Genomic DNA, 21,822 nt, shown 5'->3' with positions numbered 1-21,822 from the left:
AAGAAAAATTAAGAATGTACAAAAAATAGATAGATACTAAAAAAAAGAAAAACTGGTTTAAACGTTTTTTAAATATATTTTTTTGGGGGCTTTTGTGCCTTTAATGGAGAGATAGGACAGTGGATAGAGGTGGAAATCAGGGAGGGAGAGAGAGAGAGGGGGAATTAACATGTGGGAAAGGAGCCACAGGCTGGTTTAAATGGTTTAAGAGTCCAGTCCTGATATTCACATATTTTAAGAACATGTCATTTCCAGATTATAAAACCTGAATACAGGAAATCAGCAAAGGCTTTCGTCTGAATCCGAGCGCGCCACTAGGGGGAAACAATGAACTATAACAACACCCTCGTTTCCACGTGTTCTTCTGTACGTGCCCGTGCGTAATGACGTCATGTGTTCCCCCCCTTGGTCTTCCTCTCTCACCAGTCACACTCACACATCCACCCCCCCCTCCAGACATGGCACCGTGAATCGACACATGGCGGCTTGAAGCCATGAACCCCAAAAAAAAAAACCCCAAACAACAACTCACCAAAAAAAAAAACCTCACCGAAGATGTCTAAATAGCGGCTTTTAAAATTACTTCAACTCCTGCAATATCCTCGGCTACCAAAGCGGCTGTCAGTCACTGTCGAGGTGACAGGCGGACTGCAACCACCTCGGGTTTTAATTTTTTTTTTTCCATAATTTTCCTGCTAAAACTTATTTTTCCAACATGGGTGTGCAGGGCTTCTTGGAGTACATTGAAAAGCATTGCCCCAGCGCCGTGGTGCCGGTGGAGCTCCAGAAGCTAGCCAGGGGGAGTATAGTTGGAGGTGGCCGGCAGAGACCCCCTCAGAGTCCGCTGAGATTGCTGGTGGACGCCGAGAACTGCCTCCACCGGCTCTACGGGGGCTTCTACACCGACTGGGTCAGCGGGGGCCAGTGGAACCACATGCTGGGCTACTTGGCCGCCCTCTCCAAGGCCTGCTTCAGCGGCAACATTGAGCTCCTGGTGTGCTTTAATGGCGCCCTGGAGAAAGGCCGTCTTCACGAGTGGGTCAAGCGACAGGTGAACGAGAGGCAGACCGCTCAGCAGATCATCAGCCACGTCCAGAACAAGGGCACCCCGCCGCCCAAAGTCTGGTTCCTGCCCCCCGTGTGCATGGCCCACTGCATCCGACTGGCGCTCCTCAGGTTCCGCGTAGGGGTGAGTGAAAACTCGGCCTGGCAGCGCCTGTTGAGCCGAGCCACTTTTGGGCTACCACCCGCAGACATTAGCAGGCTTTTTTTTTTTTTTTTTTTTTTCTAGGATTAGCCTGTTAGCCACCCACCACCACCACCATCATGTCACCACTGCAAACTTAAACCTCCATAAAAGATCAAACTCCTCCAAGTGAATCTGTGACGAGGAGCGTTAGCAGTGAACTCAGTGACTTTGTTACAAACCCAAATAAGTAGCTCAGTCTGACATGACAGCAGATGCATTTTGATCAACATCTTGATCTAAATAAAAAAATGTCAGGTGGTTTGCTGTTGCAGAGAAGAGCAAACTGACTTGCTGCACTTTGTGTAAGAAGGGTTAACTAGAAGAAGAACAGCAATTGAATAATATGCGAGATGTAAATGTTTTCTGGATTTCAGAAATGTCTTTGTTGATTAGATCAGTTTGACAGGCTTTCCTCTTCAGCTTTGATGATGCACTGATTACTTTTTTTCCACTGTTCAGTTAAATAAACGCACCCAATTCACGAATAGTCAATGACACGATGAGGGGAATTAATCAATACAGCAAAAGATTAGTAACAACCTCTGAAGATTGCAGCACAGCAGCATTTCAAAGTGCATAAATTCATACATATTTTTAGCAGATTATCTCCTACTGTATGCAGTTTTTGTCTCAAGTATGCAGAAATTATTGCACTTTGGTTTACTTGCTCATTTATTTGAAGTTTCAGATCATATTATGGATTTTTTCTTTAGATCTGCTTTGTTGGTATTCAGGTACAGTACAGAGCTTAATAATAGAATAGAATAGAAATTACTTTATTGATCCCAAACTGGGAAACTGTGGCGTTACAGCAGCAGGTTGTCCAAACACACAATATGAGCAAAAAACACAATGTTAGCAAATTTAAACACAATATAATATTAACTACAAAGTAACTAAAGCACTAAAAATATCAAAACTAAGAATGAGAATATATACAACCAGGATTTAACTAAGCATTACTAGTCTTAAATCTGAAAGATTAAATGTAAATGTGCAAAAACAGAGTTGTAAATGGACAGTATTGACATAAGTTAAAGTGCATGAGTGTAGACATATTATAAGCAGAAACTATTCAATATAACGGCGAGTAGACAGACAGATGAAGTGAACATGAGTGCAGGGATAATTTGTAAATGTAACATGTGCAGAACAGATAACAGTTTGGAGAGACAGATGTTATCATGATGACAGGTCTCTGATCACAAGAGGTGAGCTGTTGTACGGAGTTAAGTTCATCAAGTCATCAGGCCGATACCTGATTCACCTTAAATGCAGCTTTATGTCAGTATTTAAACTTTATTTTTCTAATATCAGAAATATTCATTAGGTTAGGGTCAGCCGTGGTCATGATGACACCTTAAGGAAAGGTTCCAAAGAGATCCATGTACAGATTTAAAAGATGGGAAATGATCCTCTTTGTTTCAGGTATCGAGAGAGATTTGTTTAAAAAAAAAAAAAAAAAAGTACACATTTGAACCAGACATCAATCATTAACTCAGCAGTTTTTTTTAATGTGCCCAAAAAACACACCGAAGTCATTCTGCAACTCTCTTCTCTTTGCATGCCTGTCCCACCAGATAGACAGACAGACTGGCATATCCACAGACTTTGACCTGCATACTGTGAATACTACCGTCTACCTACACAACCAAACCTGTCACTTCAGCACATTTAAATATGACAGGATATGAAGTTATCGTATAACCTGCACAGCAACAGGAACAACAACCCTTTTATCCAACTTCAGGCTACTGCGGTCACCTCTCAAGCTCTGAAACACAAAATGTGTCCTCGTGTTTTGTGGTTAGTTAGAGTGGCTGCTGTTCAGTGGAGGCAGTTTTTGGGAGAAGCAGGTTGTTTTGCATGATTTTTTTCATCCAAGCCAATCGGGCGTCTGCTTCTACCACCTGAAGGTGACGTTCCCATATTGGGTTCTGTAGTACAAATCCAATACAGCAGTGCAAGCCAAATGACCTGCGATTGGACAAAGTCATCTGTCAAGGCCTAAAAAACAGCCAAGTGGAGTTGCATTAGTCTAATTTAATTCACCTCAGCTACATGTAGCCTCCTGAATTACTATATATCCTGTAAGGCTGTTATGGAAATCGGCCCAATGCTGCCAAAGAAAATGTCTTCTGCTTCTGTAAAATATTTCATTTTTCCAATGCACTGAGGAGTTACGTTGTCAGATCAGTGTATAGTGTCAGTATTCATACAGTAATGCTGTTTAGATCGGCTTCTGTTGACCCGCCCTCTGACAAAGATTTAAACATAGCTCATTATTTGTCTCCCTTTCTTTGAGTATCCAATCAGGTGTGTAGGACTAATTCACTAAGAGCAGCTCAAACAAAACGGCCCCTGCTTGATAATCCTGTTTCTTTAACCTTTTCTCGTGCCTAATGCACCGCGTCTATGTAAGAGGTTTATTTTGAGTCTTTTACCGCCTAAAGCCTTAATTCTTGCCCCTCCTCAGGTTGTCCAGAGCATCGAGGACCACCACCTGGAAGTGATTGCCTTATGCAGGGAGAACGGCTTCCACGGCCTGGTGGCCTACGACTCGGACTACGCTCTGTGCAACATCCCATGCTACTTCAGCGCCCACGCCCTCAAGCTGAGCCGCAACAGCAAAAGCCTCACCACCAGCCAGTACCTGATGCACGAAGTTGCGCGGCAGCTCGACCTCAACCCAAATCGTTTTGTCATTTTTGCATCACTTTTAGGTAAAGTTGCGATTCCGCTCGACAGAAAGAAAGAAAAAAAAAAAGATGACACTGACAGTTCAGGTGATGCGTACTGACACAGATGTGTGCCGTTGTGTGTTTTAACAGGTAATCACATTCTGCCTGATGAAGACTTGGCTGCCTTTCACTGGAGCTTACTTGGTCCAGAACATCCTTTAGCATCCTTGAAGGTAAATACTTAATATAACATGGGTCAATAATCAATAATAATCAATGATGGTATAATCACATCGCTGAGCTGAATATCATTTGTCATAGTTTCAGGCGTTTCTCCTGCAGAAGGCCTTCTGAACAAATAACCCCCCCCCCCCACAAAAAAACAACAACAACATTGTCACTCATTTTCTTAGACTCCCATTTCAAGCCCCAATATTTACACCCTTTAGACATTTCGCCTCCAATCTGAATGTCGCGTAGACATAATGTATTTCTGTACCGTCTTCAGAGGTAGTAACAGAGGTGAGGTTCTGCCCTCTGAGTCTGCCTTCTTACCGTAAACGATTGGGCAAGAATTCAAGAAAGCCCCAAGCAACTCAAGCCCTTCCAGAGGGGGCGTGGTCAAATACAGCTCATTTGCATTTAAAGGTACAGACACAGAAACAGCCTGTTCTGAGCAGGGCTGAAAGAGAGGGGTATATAGACATGATCAAATACAGGATCAGAGTGGATTTAGAACAAGAAACTTCACAGACATGTTGTGGGCAGCTCTTAGACTTATTTATGTTGAAAAGGAGTTCAATATATGACCTTAAAAAAATACACCCATTCAGTTTTCTTGATGATTCATTCTGGGCTTTGAAGACTAGAGGTCAGCCTAAATGTACTTCCCTTTGAGTGCAAGGACAGTCCATGGTCTTCAGTTCAAATAAGATCATGTATAGGACATGGACACTGCTTCTTGGTTCTAAAAGTGAAGAAAAAAAGAAGGTGCCTTTGACTTGCAATTCTTCCAAATGGCTACCAGGAGCAGGGTCTTATTGTTTAGAAAACGACAACATTACACAACTTCTCTTTTTATTGATTATTAAGGAAAAATGTTTCTAGTGAGTTGTTTCAATTGCATGTTTGTGGTCTTCTGCATCACATCATTTTGTCCATTACTTAAAGTATGGTCCCAGTTTGAGTACAATAACATTAAAGTATGTGAGTATCAGTTTGACACCACAGCTATCGTCCATCCTCCATCCAGCCTCTTGATTTAAAACATTGGTTTATAAGCTAAGCTAAGGGTGGTGTTAATGGCTACACACAGTATTCTCGTATGAGTTCAAACAACGCTGTGAACATCCCCTCATGTAGTCTCTAACAGATGTGTGACAAAACTGCCAGATGACAACAAATGGATGTGAAACTGTTCATGGCTCTCTTAGCTGTGAACTACCAGCTGCCGCCGCGCTGGCTGTAGTCACTTGGCTGAATTCTCATGCATGGCGAGTCTACAGAACCAGAAGATTCAGAGATTGGTCAGCTCTGTCACAGAGTTGTATGACAGCAATGCCAGACCGTTTAAGGGCAGGGTGTGTTAATGCTTCAGCTGTTGGTTTTTAAATAACTAGCTGGCTGTGATTAAACACGAAGTCATCAGGTTCAAATGTGCCATTAGATAGAGCAAATATAATAACTCCCACCTGTTTGATTGGCTTATAACTCCTGGCCTGAATATATATATACCATATCAATAAAATCTTTCACCATAACTGTAAGGTACATAATGTTATGACCTGGAGATGTATGAGTTTAGTTTAAAGACATTAAAAGTCTTAATCTGCAGCTGCTGTCACATGGACAACTTTGAATCTCTTAATGTGTAAAGACTGAGGCAATGAGGGTGTTTCTCTTTATTTTCTGCCATTTAGACAACCACACCTACATTACAGCTGCCTCACTTATTCTTGAACTTATTCAGAGTGACACATGCATGTCGGTATCATCTGCCAGTCTTGTGTAGACTGAGCTACCCCAACCTTGAGTGAGGTCATCTGGCACTACTACGACCCGACGTCCCTGACGCCCAGCCGCCACCATCAGACTGCATCGTCCCCACAACCATTCACGCACGGCCTGCTCTGACCTCCAAACTCAGCGGCGAGGAAGTGTGGACAACAGGAATGCAAAGGAGAAATCCTACCTGCATATTATCGCTAGTCTTTTTATGAATTGGCGCTATGCAAATAATGATTTGATTTGATTGATTGATCAGCGTTTGTAATGTGAGTGGTTGACCTGTCCGTGACCTCTGTGTTATAATGACCCCTCAGGTGCGCGCCCACCAGCTCGTGCTCCCACCCTGCGACGTTGTGATCAAGGCTGTGGCCGACTACGTCCGCAACATCCCGGACATCGCCGACCTGGAGGCCATCGCCAAGGACATCTTCAAGCATTCACAGGTAGTGAAGTGCATTAATGACTCTGGGTGAAACTTCTATAATAAAAATACTATGTCAGGACTTTTTGTTATTACAGATTTATAGTGTTCCATATTTGAATTTAGAAAAACCCATTGGATTGTGTATAGTGTGTATAAAGTGGTGCATCAGTAAACAATGATGAGCCTACAGAAAAACCTTTATAGCATCAGGAGAGGGTTGCAGGGAAGCTTTATATAAATGTGTTCACTCGGTCACTTTGGTGAATTGATGAAGAGTGCGGTGAAATATGTACAGCCTCAGACTCAAACAGAGCATAATGATTCATAAATGTTTATCCCTATAAAAAGAAGAAAACAGATCATTTCACATGGTCAAACTTTGCAGTGTGTAATCATACATTATACCAACCAGACATAATGATAGATTTGTTTCTCTCTTTTAGCCACAGCATCCTTTAAAGTAGTTTAAATGTCACACCTTGTATTTGTTAATGCGGCTACACTGCAGTGTGGAACACGTTATGTACTTCCTCGAATGTAAAATAAAAAGGACTTGATGCTCCTCGGAGCTCCAAGGTGCTCCATAATAAGCAGAGAACGCAGAGAGCCACTCTGTCTTAAGGTCACATCGTTATTAACTTGGATAGTTTCGTTCCTCTGTTGACAAATAATCAGCCAATCCTCTGACTCCGCTCTTCTTCTACTCTCATTCTATGTTCTTTTAGTCGTGCACCGATGACAAAGTGGTCCGCTTCAAGAAGGCAGTGGAGTACTACTCAGTGGCCAGCACACCCCCTCACTTGCCTCCACTATTCGGTGGGTTTCTGTGTTATGACACTGTACAGTATGATGATTTACTCTGAACTGGAATCCAACAGTTGGTATTCATCAGCAGCTTTAGTTTGCATTTAGAGGAGCTGGAGGGACTCCGATTCGGATAGGTTGAGCAATCCCTCTCTTTGTAAAATGGGCTCATATGATTCACTTAGAAATGTAACTTGTGTATGTTTTTGCCAGAGAGGGCATTCAGACAGCTGCTCATGCCCGTAAAAGTGCTACATCAGCAAAGAGAAGCGCTATACATCAGACAACACTCTCTTGCCTTTTTGTGGTGTTCTGGTTTACTGCAGTGTGTGTTTGATGAGCTGCAGTAAGATAAATACTGTCCAAGTAGACCAGTCGAGTCCAGTTCAAGCCATTAGTCTCATATTTGCTGCACGCTTATAATGTAGCTAACATTGTGCATGTGTTTAAATCACACATCCAGTTATCTATATTTATATACTGTGTTAATGTGCAGCTTGGGGCCTAGAAAGAAAATTGTAAGTACAAATATTAATGCTGTGCTTTCAGTGTTAGAGAAATACAATCTTGTGGGTCTAATGATTCATCTATCGTTGACTGATTTTATTATTTAGTTTAAAAAATGCTAGATGCCTTAAAACACAGTATGGGCTTCGCAATACTTCAGCTATATTTTATTTGGAATATAATTCAAATAAGCCTACAAATAACTCACCTTTGTTTGACATTAAACAAACTAAGCAATTCCTGTGAAAAAATACTGAATAGACCTATTTGTTTCTTACATTGTGGGGGCACCAGTGGCCTAGAGGTAAGCACGCACCCCATGTACAGAGGCTACGGTCCTCACAGCGGGCATCCTGGGTTTCAAATCCGAAAAATCCTTTTTCCCGCATGTCATTCTCTACTCTCTCTTTCTCTCTCTCCCTGATTTCAGACTCTATCCACTGTCCTGTCTCTCAATAAAGGCACAAAAAGCCCCAAAAATAAAATCTAAATCTCTGTGCAGCAGCTCCAGGATCTCTCTGGTCTAAATGCTGAATTTTATTTTTTAATTTTTTTTTACAGTTGGACCAAAACACATGGGAGTGCCTGCTGCAGCGCCGTCTCCAAAGATGCTCAACATTCCACAGGCGCCGCTGCCCATTAAACCGGGGGTAAGACTGGGAAATGACTGTAAAGTACTTAACAGTGAAATATTATAAGGGGTTCAGCTTATTAATGAGTCTGTTCCCCCCCCTGCCGTCTGTAGGTCCATCTCCCGTTCTTAGAGCCTCTGGTGGAGCGCGGCCTCGCTCTCGACTCTGTGGAGAGAGGCCTTACGGAGCAGAACAGCTTCGGCGACATTCCTCACGAAGGGAAGCACACACCGCTGTACGAGAGGTCCTCTCCGAGCAACCCGGGCCAGGCCAGCAGTCCCAACCACACACGGGCCGCTCTCCTCCACGCCTGCTCTGCATCGTCTTCCTCTGAGAACGACGAGAGCTCAGGCACAACTGCCAAGTGAGTCCAAACACAACACACGGCCACATGTCTGCTGCTGCTGGCTCCTTTTAATGAGAAACTCCTTTCTAGTTCACTGTCCCCTTACTGTTTGGGTTGGGGTCATGGCTCAGTGGTAAAGTGGGTCACCACTCAACAGGAGTTACAGCGTTGTTGCAGAAGTGTGATCTCAAACTGGGCTCATGACAGGACCTTAGGACGGGGAGATTGTCCTCAGGTCCAGACCTCAGAATTGTATCTCCACTTTAAAAAACGAGAGAGCATTGGTCAGTTTCTCTGTTTCTGAATTGTAATCTGTCATCACACGACTCTGCACTTTATCTGTGAACTAATTTGCATATTGTAATTGTTGTTTTCTCTTAAAAACTCAGTCGTTTATATTTTGTTTTTTTAGTCATCTTAGTGACCATAAGGGAGGCTGGGAGAAAAACGGACATTCTCCCCACTCTGTGAACCCACCAGAGGGAGACCTGGAGGACCAAACAAAAGTGAGTAACACCTCAGAGGAACCGCATTACATCTGATCAGACATCCCACCAGCTTACTTAATTTTGCATCCCGTGCTCTTAGGTGGACCTCTGTGTAAAATTTGAGGCTTGCCCAGGGTCACAGCCCGGAGGTCTCCACAGCCTGAATGCCCAGATCCCCTCCCTGCTCTCTATGCCAACCAGGAACCACATGGACATCACCATCCCGCCTCTCCCTGCTGTGGCCCCCGAAGTCCTGCGGGTGGCTGAGCACAGACACAAGAAGGGCCTTATGTACCCCTACATCTACCATGTTGTCACTAAGGTCGGACTAATCCACCCCAACAAATCCAACACATCACCACGTTCTTGTCAAAAGCATACACAGACATGATGTTTATCTGTGGAGTGTGTAGTGTTTACTGTGGGCTGTGTGTGGCATCATGCACCACTTGAGGTAACAGTGTGTCTTTGCAGGGTGAGATTAAGCTGTCTGTCACCGTTGAAGATGAAGCTAACAAAGACCTGCCTTCAGCCGTGCAGCTGTTTCGTCCCATCCGTCAATATGTTTACGGAGTGCTCTTCAGCCTGGCGGAGGCCAGGAAGAAGGCTGAGAGACTCGCCATGAGGAAGAACTGCCTCCCTGCATGTGAGTCCTGTGGTCACAAAGTTACCTTTATGCCACCGTTATACATCTCATCACATCTAGAGTCTCAGAAAAGGTGAACAGCTTTTACTGGCAAAATATTCCCAGCATGCACTTCTGGTTTAGTAGAAAAGTTTTTCTTATGAGTTTTTTAATTAAACACACGGTTATCCACTCATCTGATATTTGGGAGGTGTCGTAACATGTCCGACTGAATGTGACTGAAGTGGTCTCTGTGTGCTACGAGGGAAATTCAACCCACTTGTGCACACACAAAATCAAGCGTCTTCTGTCACTACTTCAGTGACCTTAAACTAGCCATGGCCTACCTGGTTGTGTGTGGGGAGATATTTGATACCTGACCAACTACGGTATCTGTATACAAACACTAAACCTCAAGTATTTTCTCATCTCCATTCTTGAAGCACAGAAGAATAAATACATCAAATTCAACTAAAAATGGAAGTGATGTTGTGAATCATACACGGCACATAACTGGACAAAGATTAAATATAAGGGAGGCTTGATACAGTTAAAATGTTCATGTTCAATATCCGTAGAAAATCATGCATAGGGAGAAGCATCCAAGATATCTTTGGCATTCAAATATCTGATGGGAGTCAGCACAAAGCTTGTTCAAGATACCAGTAAAAGTAAAGCTTGAAGGGATACTTCACCCATTTACATTAAGCGTTGTATCATTAGAAACCTGGTAGTGTTTTTGTACTTAAACATTTAATTCACATTTCTACTACATGTATGACCCAATGTCTGTACAGTTTCATGTTTCAGCGGGTGAAGTGTCCCTTAAGCTCAAAGTTACAGATATCAGAAGTTATCTGGCAGACCTGATGATGCTTTAAGATGAAGTTATTGATGCTGACGAGGGGAGACATGGTACTGGGTGGTCCAGCTGTGAGCAGAGGGGGTTTGGGACTTCAGGGATTAAGAGACTAACATCTTTCATTACTCTGTACAGTCTCATAACAGATGCTTAAATAAACAATGTGTGCATCAGAATAAATACATTTTAAAGTTATCGACCTCGGTCCAAAAGCAACAAGAGGAGCTGAACTTTATCATGACACAAGCCCAGTGTAGTCAATAAAATGTTTTTTTTTTCATGCATGTGTGATAAAACTTAAAGAAGATGGACTGAGAAACATGTATTTTGGGAGCTGTAATAAAGCATGGGTTCCCCCTAACCCTTTTTTTAAGGTCTTAAATCATTTGTTAATGCCTCATTGCCTGAGAAATATCTGAACACTTTATTAAATCCACAATCTAGGCAGCGTTATATATTTTTTGTTTTGTTGTTTTGCTTGCTCACATGACAATTCAAAGGATTTACAGCATTGATTACGGCTGTGTTTTACTAACACATTCCCAAACTGCAAACAGAAGAAGACGATAGACACATAAAGTTGAAGGAAATTTGGCTTCAAGATGAGAAATCCAGGGACTTGGTTGGCGGAGCAAACAGCGATAATGAGGCTGCTTACAAGATGTGCAAAAAAAAGCGTTGAAACCCGGGACAATGAGAATCAAAGCTGTTGAATCCTGCATTAAATCCGACAAGCCCTAATGCTGACAGTGCAATAATATGGTCTTAATTTGTATTCGTTTTGGTCTTAAAAGCTCTTTTTGATTTTAAAAAGTGTCTAGCAACCCTGCATGAGCTCACCTTGAAGTGACAGTATGTAGTAGCATTAATAACTCTCTCTCTCTCCTCTGAGGTAGAAGTGCTTTCAGTCCTTAGTCAAATTTGTGCTGCATCTTCTAGAGATCCTGTGATTTATGAAAACACTCATCTCTATCCCCCAAATATTGCTCCACAGACACACACGTCCTCGTCAAAGAGTGGGCCGCCTACAAAGGCAAGTCTCCCCACACTCCGGAGCTGGTGGAGGCTCTGCCCTTCAGGGAGTGGACCTGCCCTAACCTGAGGAAGCTGTGGCTGGGCAAGGCCGTCGAAGACAAGAACCGCAGGATGAGAGCGTTCCTGGCCTGCATGCGCTCCGACACTCCGGCTATGCTGAACCCTGCCAATGTCCCCATGCCGCTCATGGTGCTCTGTTGTGTGCTGCGGTGAGTTTTTAACTGCTGGAGAGCCAGGACCAGACTCTGTTAACACCTGACACACAGAAACATGTTGTACTGTAGATGTCACATGTCTAGGTGAGTGTAGTGTGAATTCAATGGAGAGTGAGGGAGGAAGGATTCATCCAGACACGGTTATAACTATGTTAACCTTCTTTGTTTTGCTTCAGGTTTATGTTACAATGGCCAGGAGTAAGAATTTTGCGTCGTAACGAACTTGACGCTTTCCTAGCCCAAGCACTTTCCACTAAACTTTATGAGCCTGACCAGCTGCAGGAACTGAAGGTGATTTTGTAGTGATAAATATATGAGGAGTGTCGGAGAACCATAAAGAGACAAGAAGCACATGAAATGTATGCAACACCATTCGCCTGTCTTTACGTACTCAACCTATTTGTGTTTTAAATTCTCCTGATTTCACTCAAATCGGTGCGAGAATGAACGTCTTCCTGTCTGATTTCATGCTGCTTGTTTTCTCTGGACACTCCTCATATTTGCAACGAGGCTCTACAAAACCCATGTTTTGTCCGAGCCTGTTGTTCCCGAAGCTGTAGCTTTGCACTGAAAGATGAATTGATGTAGAGCTTCAAGTGAGTCGCAGGGGGGTTCCCCCGTGTCATGTGTGGATGGTTTATCAAGTGTGAAGACCGAGGCGTTACAGCGCCCCGTCTCCTCATTCTGCTCTCATTTGGCCCCTTCAGTTGATTTAAACCATCCACACAGCTGTGCGCTTTGGTCCTTGTGGTGTGTCTATGTTAGGGTTGCCAACCGTCCCGTATTAGTCGAGACATCCCGTATTTGGAACTGAATGATTTTGTCCACAGCGGGGCCCATAATTTAATCATCTTGGCAGAATGTGAAACTTTTGTTCATTTCCTGTTTAAAGAAATATCTCAAATCAGGGGGCGTCGGTAAGTGCGCGCGCCTCATGTACAGAGGTTTAGCTTGAGAGCGGACGGCCTGGGTTAGAATCCGACCTGTGGCTCCTGTTGTACATGTCGTTCCCCTTTCTCTCTCTCTCTCTCTCCCCATATTCTGACTCTATTCACTGTCGTCCTATCTCTAGAATAACGACATAAAAAAGCCCCAAAAACGAATCTAAAATTGCTCTCTGATGGAGGACTGGGGTGTGATTTGTTGGTTTAGGGCTCATTTTTGGAACAAAGGTGAATAAAATCTTAAACAAAAGTAGGATCATTCTTTTGAACTTACACAATAAAACAGTTTTATTAAAATTACAGATCAAATATGCTACGCTTTATTCACACTTCATACCCGCACCGCTGTGGCACTGAGCTCCAAACTAAACATTTTTGTACCCATTTATTGGGTCCTGGAAAAGTTGGCAACCCAAGTCTGTGTAGCTTTGTCAGCCTGTCTGCTCTCCTGCTGTGCCAGAACATCTCGGTTGTGTCTGCTGAGCTTTTGTTGTGTTGGCTGGATCAGGTGGTGTTTCTGCAGCCGCGAGTGAATGAGCCCTTTAAGCTTGCTCTGTGCTTTGCTCTGCGCCTCTGGTAGATGATTGCATCGTCTTGTTTGTTAATGTTCTTTTGCGGGGGCGTTTAATAAGCGGGGGATGTCTCTCTTCGACAGATAGACAACCTGGACCCTCGAGGAGTCCAGCTGGCCGCTCTGTTCATGAGCGGCGTGGACATGGCTCTGTTCGCCAACGACGCGTGCGGACAGCCGATACCTTGGGAGCACTGCTGTCCCTGGATGTACTTTGACGGCAAGCTGCTTCAGAGCAAACTCAACAGAGCCAACCGGGAGAAGGTCCAGCTCATTGATCTCTGTGATGGTCAGGTAGCTTCACACACAGCACCCACCAGTCACCTGATCACATGACCTGCTTTAAAGCTGCTCTGAATGGACGGATCAGAAGCTTGATATTTCACTCCTTCTTTGAACTTCTTCTGTTTCCTGTTTAGTTTCTTAGTTCCCCATTGCTACTGCTTGCTTCAGTTAAAACATGACAAAGTTTGAGTCCTGCTCAGCTCACAGCCTGCTAAACATATTGTCCATGTCCACATCTTTATAAAGTTCATGAACAACCCCATTGCACTTACACTTAGAAAAAGTAACTGTAGTAACTAGAGGGTGAGTTAATGATTAAACTACACAGTCTCAGCTCGTTCTTGTCGCAGGAACGTGTGAGAGCGCCGCTATCGAAGTTCACACTTTTAGAAAGTCTCTCCTTTAAAGGCGTCCCCATGTTTTTTTTTCCGTTCAGACGTTCATGTGTCGTGTGGACACTCTGCTTTTTGTGTTTTATTCTACGCGCGTTGATGCAGCAGACATACGAGCGTGTCTGTGACGCAGGATCCATTCCTGCAGATTCTTTGTCTGGTTAATAGTTTTCAAAGCACGAGAGAGAGAAGAGGTCTAATTATGACGTAATTAAGTCTAAAGTCAGACACATGAAGAGTATTTTGGTTAAAAAAAAAAACAACTGTGGTTTTAAAGTTGTCATGTTCTTTTTTTTTTTTTACATTCAAAGAAGCACAGCGGGTAGGATTCCCCTTTTTAACCTCCTCCTCCCTTGTTGTTGAGTCTTTGTTAATCTCGTCTTAGAGCACATGAATCATCTTTACGCGTATACTAGAACGTAAAGTGTCCTGGGGTAAATAATGAACTCATAATTATTTGTTTAGCAGCTTATTGTTGCTCTGAATCGTTTCCTTATCCATCAGGGTCTCCACCACAGTAATAACACCGTTAGTTAAGACAATATAAGAGGCTGTTATTCTTCTGTGTCTGTATGCGGAGAACAGACCCCCAGAAACTGTATATTAAACAATGAAATGTAAACTCTGCCATGCCACATTAAACCAAATAGAAGGCCGAATGAGAAGTATGTTAATGTGAAACATGGATGTATGTTACCCATACCACACACTGTTTAATGTTAAACATGTCATCAACACAAAAACAAAAGTGAGCTGCTAACATTTAAATGCTAATTTGAAGACTTGCTTGATTCCTCAAAACTTCACAATATAAACAACATCTTCTACTTAACTCTGAGAAAGTGTTGAACACAGCTACACCTTCTCCTTGTCATCGAAAATTAAAACCTGTAAGTTGTTTTGTGTTTCAGTCCTGCACTGTCCAATAAGGACGAATAACCAGCAGGGTCAAACGGGGTAAAGGTCAACATCTGCACCAGAAAATAAAGAAACAACAACGAGACAACTTACAGGAATAGTTACATTTCAAAGAGTAGACAATAAGACAAAATACATTATTTACACCATTAATAACACTTTTTAAGACCTACTTTCAGGATTTTGTCGTTTCTGTGCCTTTAAATTAACAAGTTCAACACCTGGATATTGACAAGAGACTCATATTGATCATTTTTAATGATTGCTGCTGATTTGATAACTGCACTTATTCACCTGGAAAGTCTTTCTTTCTGTTTTTCTTTTTACTTTGATCACTATATGTTTGCACTTTTCTATGTCCAACTGGTTGTCCAGAATAAAATACCATGGGCCGCCGGATAGCCTTGTGGTTACTGACCGTGTGTCGCTCGCCCCATGTACAGAGGCTTTAGTCCTGTTAACAGAGGACGTGGGTCCGAATCCGACCTCGGCTCTTTGCTCTCTCTCCTCCCAGACATTTCCTGTCTCTCTTCAGCTGTCCTATCCCATAAAGGCAAAATGTCCTCAAAAAAATACCTTACAAAAAAAACACAAAATGTTTTTAAAACAACATTTTCAGATTAGTAGAAAATCCTGAAGCTGCAAACGGACCTGTTATTTTAGTAAATGTGAAAAATACAAACATGCTGTGACATCCTTGTGAAGGTGGATTCTACTTTTAGACGTTTAGATTCTGCATTAGAAAACGCTGCATGACCTCTTCCAGTCTCAAAGCTCATGTTTGTTCTTAACTTCAGGGTTGATTTTAGGAATTATTGATGAGTAGAACGATCTGTCGTTTCACCACTTTCTCTCTCTCTCTCTTCAGGGGGAGCTGGTTGCCAAGGCGGAGAAGATGCGTCACAGCATCCTCGAAGGTCTCAACTTCACTCGACCGCCTCATCCTCCTCCATTCCCACCGCCGCCGATTCCACCTCCTCACGGGATGCCTTTCTACCCCCCCACTGGCTCCTTCTTCCCCCCGCCCCCTATGATGCCTCCTCAGGGGAGAGGCAGAGGGATGCCTGGAGGGTACAGCCAAGGTCAGCGGCCATTTAGTTTTGTGTTTCAAGATTTGCACTCGGACCATCACACGTTCAGTTTCTAGTATAAACCCTGTTTGTTTTTCTTCTCCCCACAAGGACTTCAAAGCATGTCGTCTCAGGGTGGGAAGCTGGAGATAGCCGGCACGGTGGTGGGTCAGTGGGCTGGAGCGCGACGCGGCAGAGGAAGAGCGGGCTTCCCGCTCCAGGTGGTGTCTGTTGGTGGACCGAACAGAGGGTATTTATCTCCTGAGATTCATGTTTAGTTTTTCTGCTACTTTTTTTTAGTAGCTAACAGTAAAGACTTGTTTTTTCTGTCACTGGTAGTCGTCCTAGAGGAGTGATCTCAACGCCCGTCATCAGGGCGTTCGGTCGCGGGGGCAGGTACCACACTCGAGTCTTCAAGAGTCAGACAGCATACCTGGTGAGTCGAGACATGAATCATCATTCACATGGGAGACATATTGCCTTTACAATGCATTCATAATGATCGTAACATTTCATTACACATCGTGGGAGAGGGAGCGTTCACTCATCCTGTGCTCTCATGCTAATCTAATCACCCATCTGTCTGCGCTGTAAGAAGCTGCAGACGCAAGAATCAGGGACAACTACACCCCAGGGTCACATCAGTTGATCTTAGTTTGAAATAATAATCACTGACACTTTCTGTCTCATATAAACGTCAAACAGTGGTTCTGTTTATGACAGTGGAAAGAGTCAGAAATCAGGGAGAGAGAGAGAGAGAGAGTGGGGGATGACATGAAGGAAAGGAGCCACAGGTTGGATTCCAATCTGGGCCGCCTGCTTGGAGGACTAACCTCCGTACCTGGGCCGTGCGCACTAACCACTAGGCTACCGGCGCCACAAACTTGTGGGGCTTTTTGTGCATCTTGATTTAAGCAGTAAATGTTTTTAGCAAACTTTGAGTGAGTGCAATTAGAAAAAATACTTCGGCATCGGCGTCTTGTCTCGTGGTGTGATGGAGATTTTTAAACAAAATCTTCAAAATGTATTTATTCAGTCCGGCTGTTATGAAGTGCTTTATAATGTCATGGCTATTTATGTACTTATGTTTTGATCAATATCCTTATTCTACTTTTCAGTGAACATTTGACAGTTTGATTTTTGGTTTTTAGTTTCTATATTTATTCTTCATCATCGTGATTATTCTATTTATATCTTACGTTATTAACACATTATTTTAGAATTGAACTGTGTTAATTATTCAGCATTAGAAGTGTTTCATCACTCAGTCATCACATTTAATATTTAAATGTATTTTAAAGGTTTCTGGTGTGTTAATTCTTGTGATCTTATTGATTTTATTATTTTATCATCCCTCTTTATTTTATTATAATTCAATTCTTATTGGTGTGCATTAGTCTCTTGATTATTTTTACAAATGTTGATCACTTTTCTGCTCCTCTGTGAAGCACGTTGATCATTTAGATTTGCCTGAATGATGCGATATATAAAGTATACAATTTGATTGATTGTTTATTTTTCAAATATTTTTGATTTTTTTTTTCCCAACGACTGGGTCAAAAGTTACTGATGCTTTCTTTTTGGCATGCCTCTTTCGGGTGTTTCCGATAGAGCCTTAGTGAAGTCCACTTCTTGACATGAGTTAAAAAGCACTTCATCATGTTGTCGAGGTGTCTGAACAAGAACACGGGTGAAAGTGACGCTTTAACAAGAATGTCACAAATTACATTTTGTAAGGTTGCATCTAAAGTACCAACATGAGTTGACTTTAAATTCAGTGTTTAACATACAGACCCCTCAGCAGGACAAGTTCGACACATGACCGTACTCTGAAGGCCGTTCTTATCCTGTCAGAACACAGAACGCTCTGTATGGATCAGGAACACTTCACTAAATCCCCGGGCCCTCGAGGGTCAAGTTAGGGTTGCTGCTTGTCAAACATCCATTCTGAAAACAGCAGCAGTGATCACCTGTGTGATTATGAGAATATTTAAGTGAGAGAGACACTGACGACACACTTCTAGTGATCTGAAACTAGAGCTTTAATGTTGGAGAGCTTCTTTGAACATTTGATTTAAAAATAAAAAGGGACAAAAAGGCCAGGGTGGAAGAATCAAAAGCTGGTTAAGCAACATCTAGGATCTTTTCTTCAGGAATCCTTCCATCCATCCATCCATTATCTATACTGCTTTTCCTGTTCAGGGTCGCACAGGGGCTGGAGTAGATCCCAGCTGTCATTGGGCGAGAGGCGGGGTTACACCCTGGACTATTCGCCAGTTAATCACAGGGCTGACATATAGAGACAGACAGGCAGCCACACTCACACCTACAATTAACCTTACGAGCATGTCTTTGGACTGTGGGAGGAAGCCGGAGCACCCGGAGAGAACCCTCACATGCATGGTGAGAACATGCAGACTCCACACAGAGAGACTCCTCTTCAACTGGGATTTGAACCTCCTCACTGTGAGGCGACAGCGCTAACCACTACACCACCATGCGGCCTCTTTTTTTTTTTTCAGGAATGCAGGATTATAATCTTAGTCGTAACGCTCCACCACAGACAGAGATCATAATACAGCTGTTGCTCTTTTCACTGTTTAATTACAGTGCAACAACGACATTCCCGCGCCATTGTTTGAGCTTTCAGCGCGGGGTGAGTGGGAGCTAAACAGCCCCCTCAGCAGGTCTTTGTGCTGTTTAAAACCCTTTAATTTGACTGCTAATTGACTTCTAAATTGTGCTGCAGTCATTTTGTTTGTAACAATGACCTTCAGCATTCTTCTGTGTTTTCTCCATATCTCACATCACTTAAAGAAGAGCGCTCAGAGTCGCTGTCTCAGCCTCTTTGGCATCAGTTAAAAAAAAATCTCTTTTTTTTTTTGTCTTTTCCTTCTTAGCCGATTAAGCCCCCTCACAAACCGGCCCATACATCTGGACAGGATGCAGTGAAAGAGAGAAAGCGGTCCAAAGCGGAGGAGAGAAAATCCCCCGCGTCACCGTGCGACGGCTCGACGACGGAGAACGGCGTGGAGGACAAAGAGGCGGACCAGCTGAACGGAGATGAAGCGGAACGCAGGGCTCCCATCCAACCTGAAAGTGCCTTCAAATGCGACTCCAAGACGTGCAATTCTAATCCTCACTTAAATGCACTAAACGAAGACAGCGGCTGCCATAGAGATGAAGGTCTAGAGGCCGCTGTCTTGAGAAAAGAAGAGTAAAGCCTATTTTTCTAGCGAGGGTGAAGGATGAAAGATGGAACAGGGTTTAGAATATATCTGGAAATTTGGAAAACCTACAGTCAATGTACTTGTTTCCTCAAAGAAAAGAGATGAAATTCCAACCCCTCTCAAGAAACACAAGATTTATTACACTGCTAGTTTAAGGAGTTGTTCACTCCCATCACTTGTTAATGAAACTGATTTCTACTTGTTAACGAGAACACTACAATTCCTTTTTATCGAGCTATTAAAGCTTCTGGAGCTTTGATTTTTAATTACTTCAGTGCTTATGAGTTAATACTCTCCTTTCAAATCTGCCTTACACGTTAGCATCGGGGTTATCAGTTTATTGTCGTCAAGGTAACCGAGAAAAAGGAAACTGCAACACAACTGCCTTTGGTTGCAACTTTAATTTTTGTTCACGTATAAGCAACTGTGTGTCCATTATTTCAGATTAGCTCCATGTAAGTTTAGTTATCTGTAGCATTTCAAGAAACTGCGTTTAAAAAGTCCGACACAAGGAATCTCTGATACTCGACTTCTTGAATCAAATATAGAGAGCTGTAGTAAAAACCGCTTCCACAACAATAAAAGCCCTTCTCTGCATGGTTGGCAGTTTAAGAGGTGTGTACTTATAATGCATGTGGTCCTTTTTCTTCTATCATTACAGGTACTGTGCCCATTTGCAAAAAGAAAGAAATGGCTAATGTCACCGATGGCCCATACAAGTTGTTAACTGTTGTAACCGATTTGTTCTGATCTTGATTTGTTAGTGATACTGATCTCTGTTGCATTGAATTACAAAAAAAAAAAAGAGCAAAAAAGTTATCTAGCCACTTTGAAATAGTGAAGTGACACGATATTGTTCTCTGTTGTTTTTTCTCCTGCGTTAGTCAAATATCTGAACATGTACCTTAACACGCTTTGATCAGAATCTCTCCATATGAAACTGAAAGCAACACTCTCCACCTTCAGATTAAGACTTCAGCCGTCTGCGGTAATCAATTTAGTGCTCTGTTGTAGTGTCCGTTTAAGTTGTTCTTCTTCTACACCAGAATTGTCGTTTAACATTTCAACCTAATTCTTCTGAGTTCTCCTTCTCATCCTTCACTAGTGATCACACAAACGGTGTACCCTTGTCCCCTCCCCCCCCCCCCCCCCCTTGTCCCCCGCAAGACTGAATAGGTAACCTTCTATGTAAGTTTCTTCCTAACTCTTTGGATTGTTAAAGAATGAACTGCTGTTGGGATTGATTGGATGTTGATGGATTTGTGGTGTGGTATATTTGAAGAAGCTTAGCTACAAAGCTTAATAAAACTATATTCTTTTAGTACAAGTTGTGGGTGGTTTGTTTATTCATCATGTATCGTTGCTGTAACAGCATGTATGCATCAATATTTCACCCTTTTCCTGCTCACTGACTGACTTCCTGAATATTTAAATCCCTGCATCCATTTTTAAAGCAGCAGAGTGAGAAAATCTGCTTTAAAGGCAAAAAAAAAAAATCCAATATTTTTTTCAAAATAAAAGCCCAAAATAAATTGCCTCCTGGAAAGGTTATGTATATTTTAAGATTATATCCCAATTCTGAAGACCTGTATAGAGTCAAGTGATATAAAACACACTATTTGTTAACCCTTTAAACTACAATATCTTTCATTCATGTTTAATATTTACAAATAGGGCTACTATCTCTTTCCAGGCAGGCAATATCACTCTTCATCATGCAGATGGGATGAAAGATTGTCGTAGATTTATTGTATGAAAAGTGTCTATGTCGATAACTATGACATTTAGAAACGGCTGATAACGATGGTATTATAGAGTTGAAAGTTGAGAGAAAATCTTATAAGTGCACCTTGAGATCAGATGAAATTGTCAAATTTTTTACTCCAAAGTACATCCATTATGTCATTAAAACATCTTTAAATAAAAGAGTTGTCAATATGACACTTCTACAAATGAAAATAAAAATGCAAAAAAGATATTTTGGACTTTTTTTTTGATAATAACATCATTTTTTTCTAACTAAATTTAAGAGAAGACTTGTAAAGTGTACAATATTGTCCAATCTCTCATGTTTGCTGCAAACACAAATACTGAATGTGAATCCCTCGCCTAAGCCATCAATCTGTGCAAGTTTTAATTATAACCACCAAAACACATTTTAAAATATTTGCTTTTCAAATTAAAATATTACAATTTACATAAAGTGATATAAAACGACATTTTCTGTAGATTTTACATCTTTCATTATTATATTAATGTGGTTTGAAAGCCATTTTCACACTGCTGCCAGTTATGTCATTTAAATGAATAATACAATAGCTTCTACAATTAGATTTTTTTAACGAAAAAAATCTTTCTAACATTTATTCTAAAAGGGTCAAAACCTTAAAACATAACGAGTGCAGTAACCTTAATATTTACAGTTTATGGTAGTAATCCATAAATGTTTAACAAAGATCGATATTTCATCAATATTAGTCTAAATGTTTTTTTCCCCGTAGCTGATAAAGGATTAAAAAATGATTCTGTGATGACAT

At 42.1% G+C, this 21,822-nt stretch overlaps 1 protein-coding gene across 1 annotated transcript; it reads left to right on the top strand.

Moving 5' to 3' along the window:
* The first annotated feature begins 342 nt into the window (after positions 1-342).
* LOC109994157 (constitutive coactivator of PPAR-gamma-like protein 1 homolog) lies at positions 343-20,612 on the top strand. Its single transcript, XM_020647357.3, has 17 exons — positions 343-1,189; positions 3,726-3,972; positions 4,081-4,163; positions 6,252-6,380; positions 7,087-7,177; positions 8,234-8,322; positions 8,418-8,668; positions 9,063-9,156; positions 9,239-9,460; positions 9,613-9,784; positions 11,620-11,869; positions 12,052-12,166; positions 13,475-13,684; positions 15,854-16,067; positions 16,167-16,305; positions 16,395-16,491; positions 18,956-20,612. The coding sequence occupies exons 1-17, from the start codon at positions 716-718 to the stop codon at positions 19,274-19,276; spliced, it is 3,198 nt and encodes a 1,065-aa protein (XP_020503013.2). The 5' UTR covers positions 343-715; the 3' UTR covers positions 19,277-20,612.
* Positions 20,613-21,822: the final 1,210 nt, after the last annotated feature.

This window comes from Labrus bergylta, chromosome 5 (genome assembly GCF_963930695.1).
Source record: "Labrus bergylta chromosome 5, fLabBer1.1, whole genome shotgun sequence".
NCBI classification, from domain to species: Eukaryota; Metazoa; Chordata; class Actinopteri; order Labriformes; family Labridae; genus Labrus; species Labrus bergylta.
Note: the sequence above shows the minus strand (reverse complement) of the source record. Positions and strands in the feature narration are given on the sequence as shown.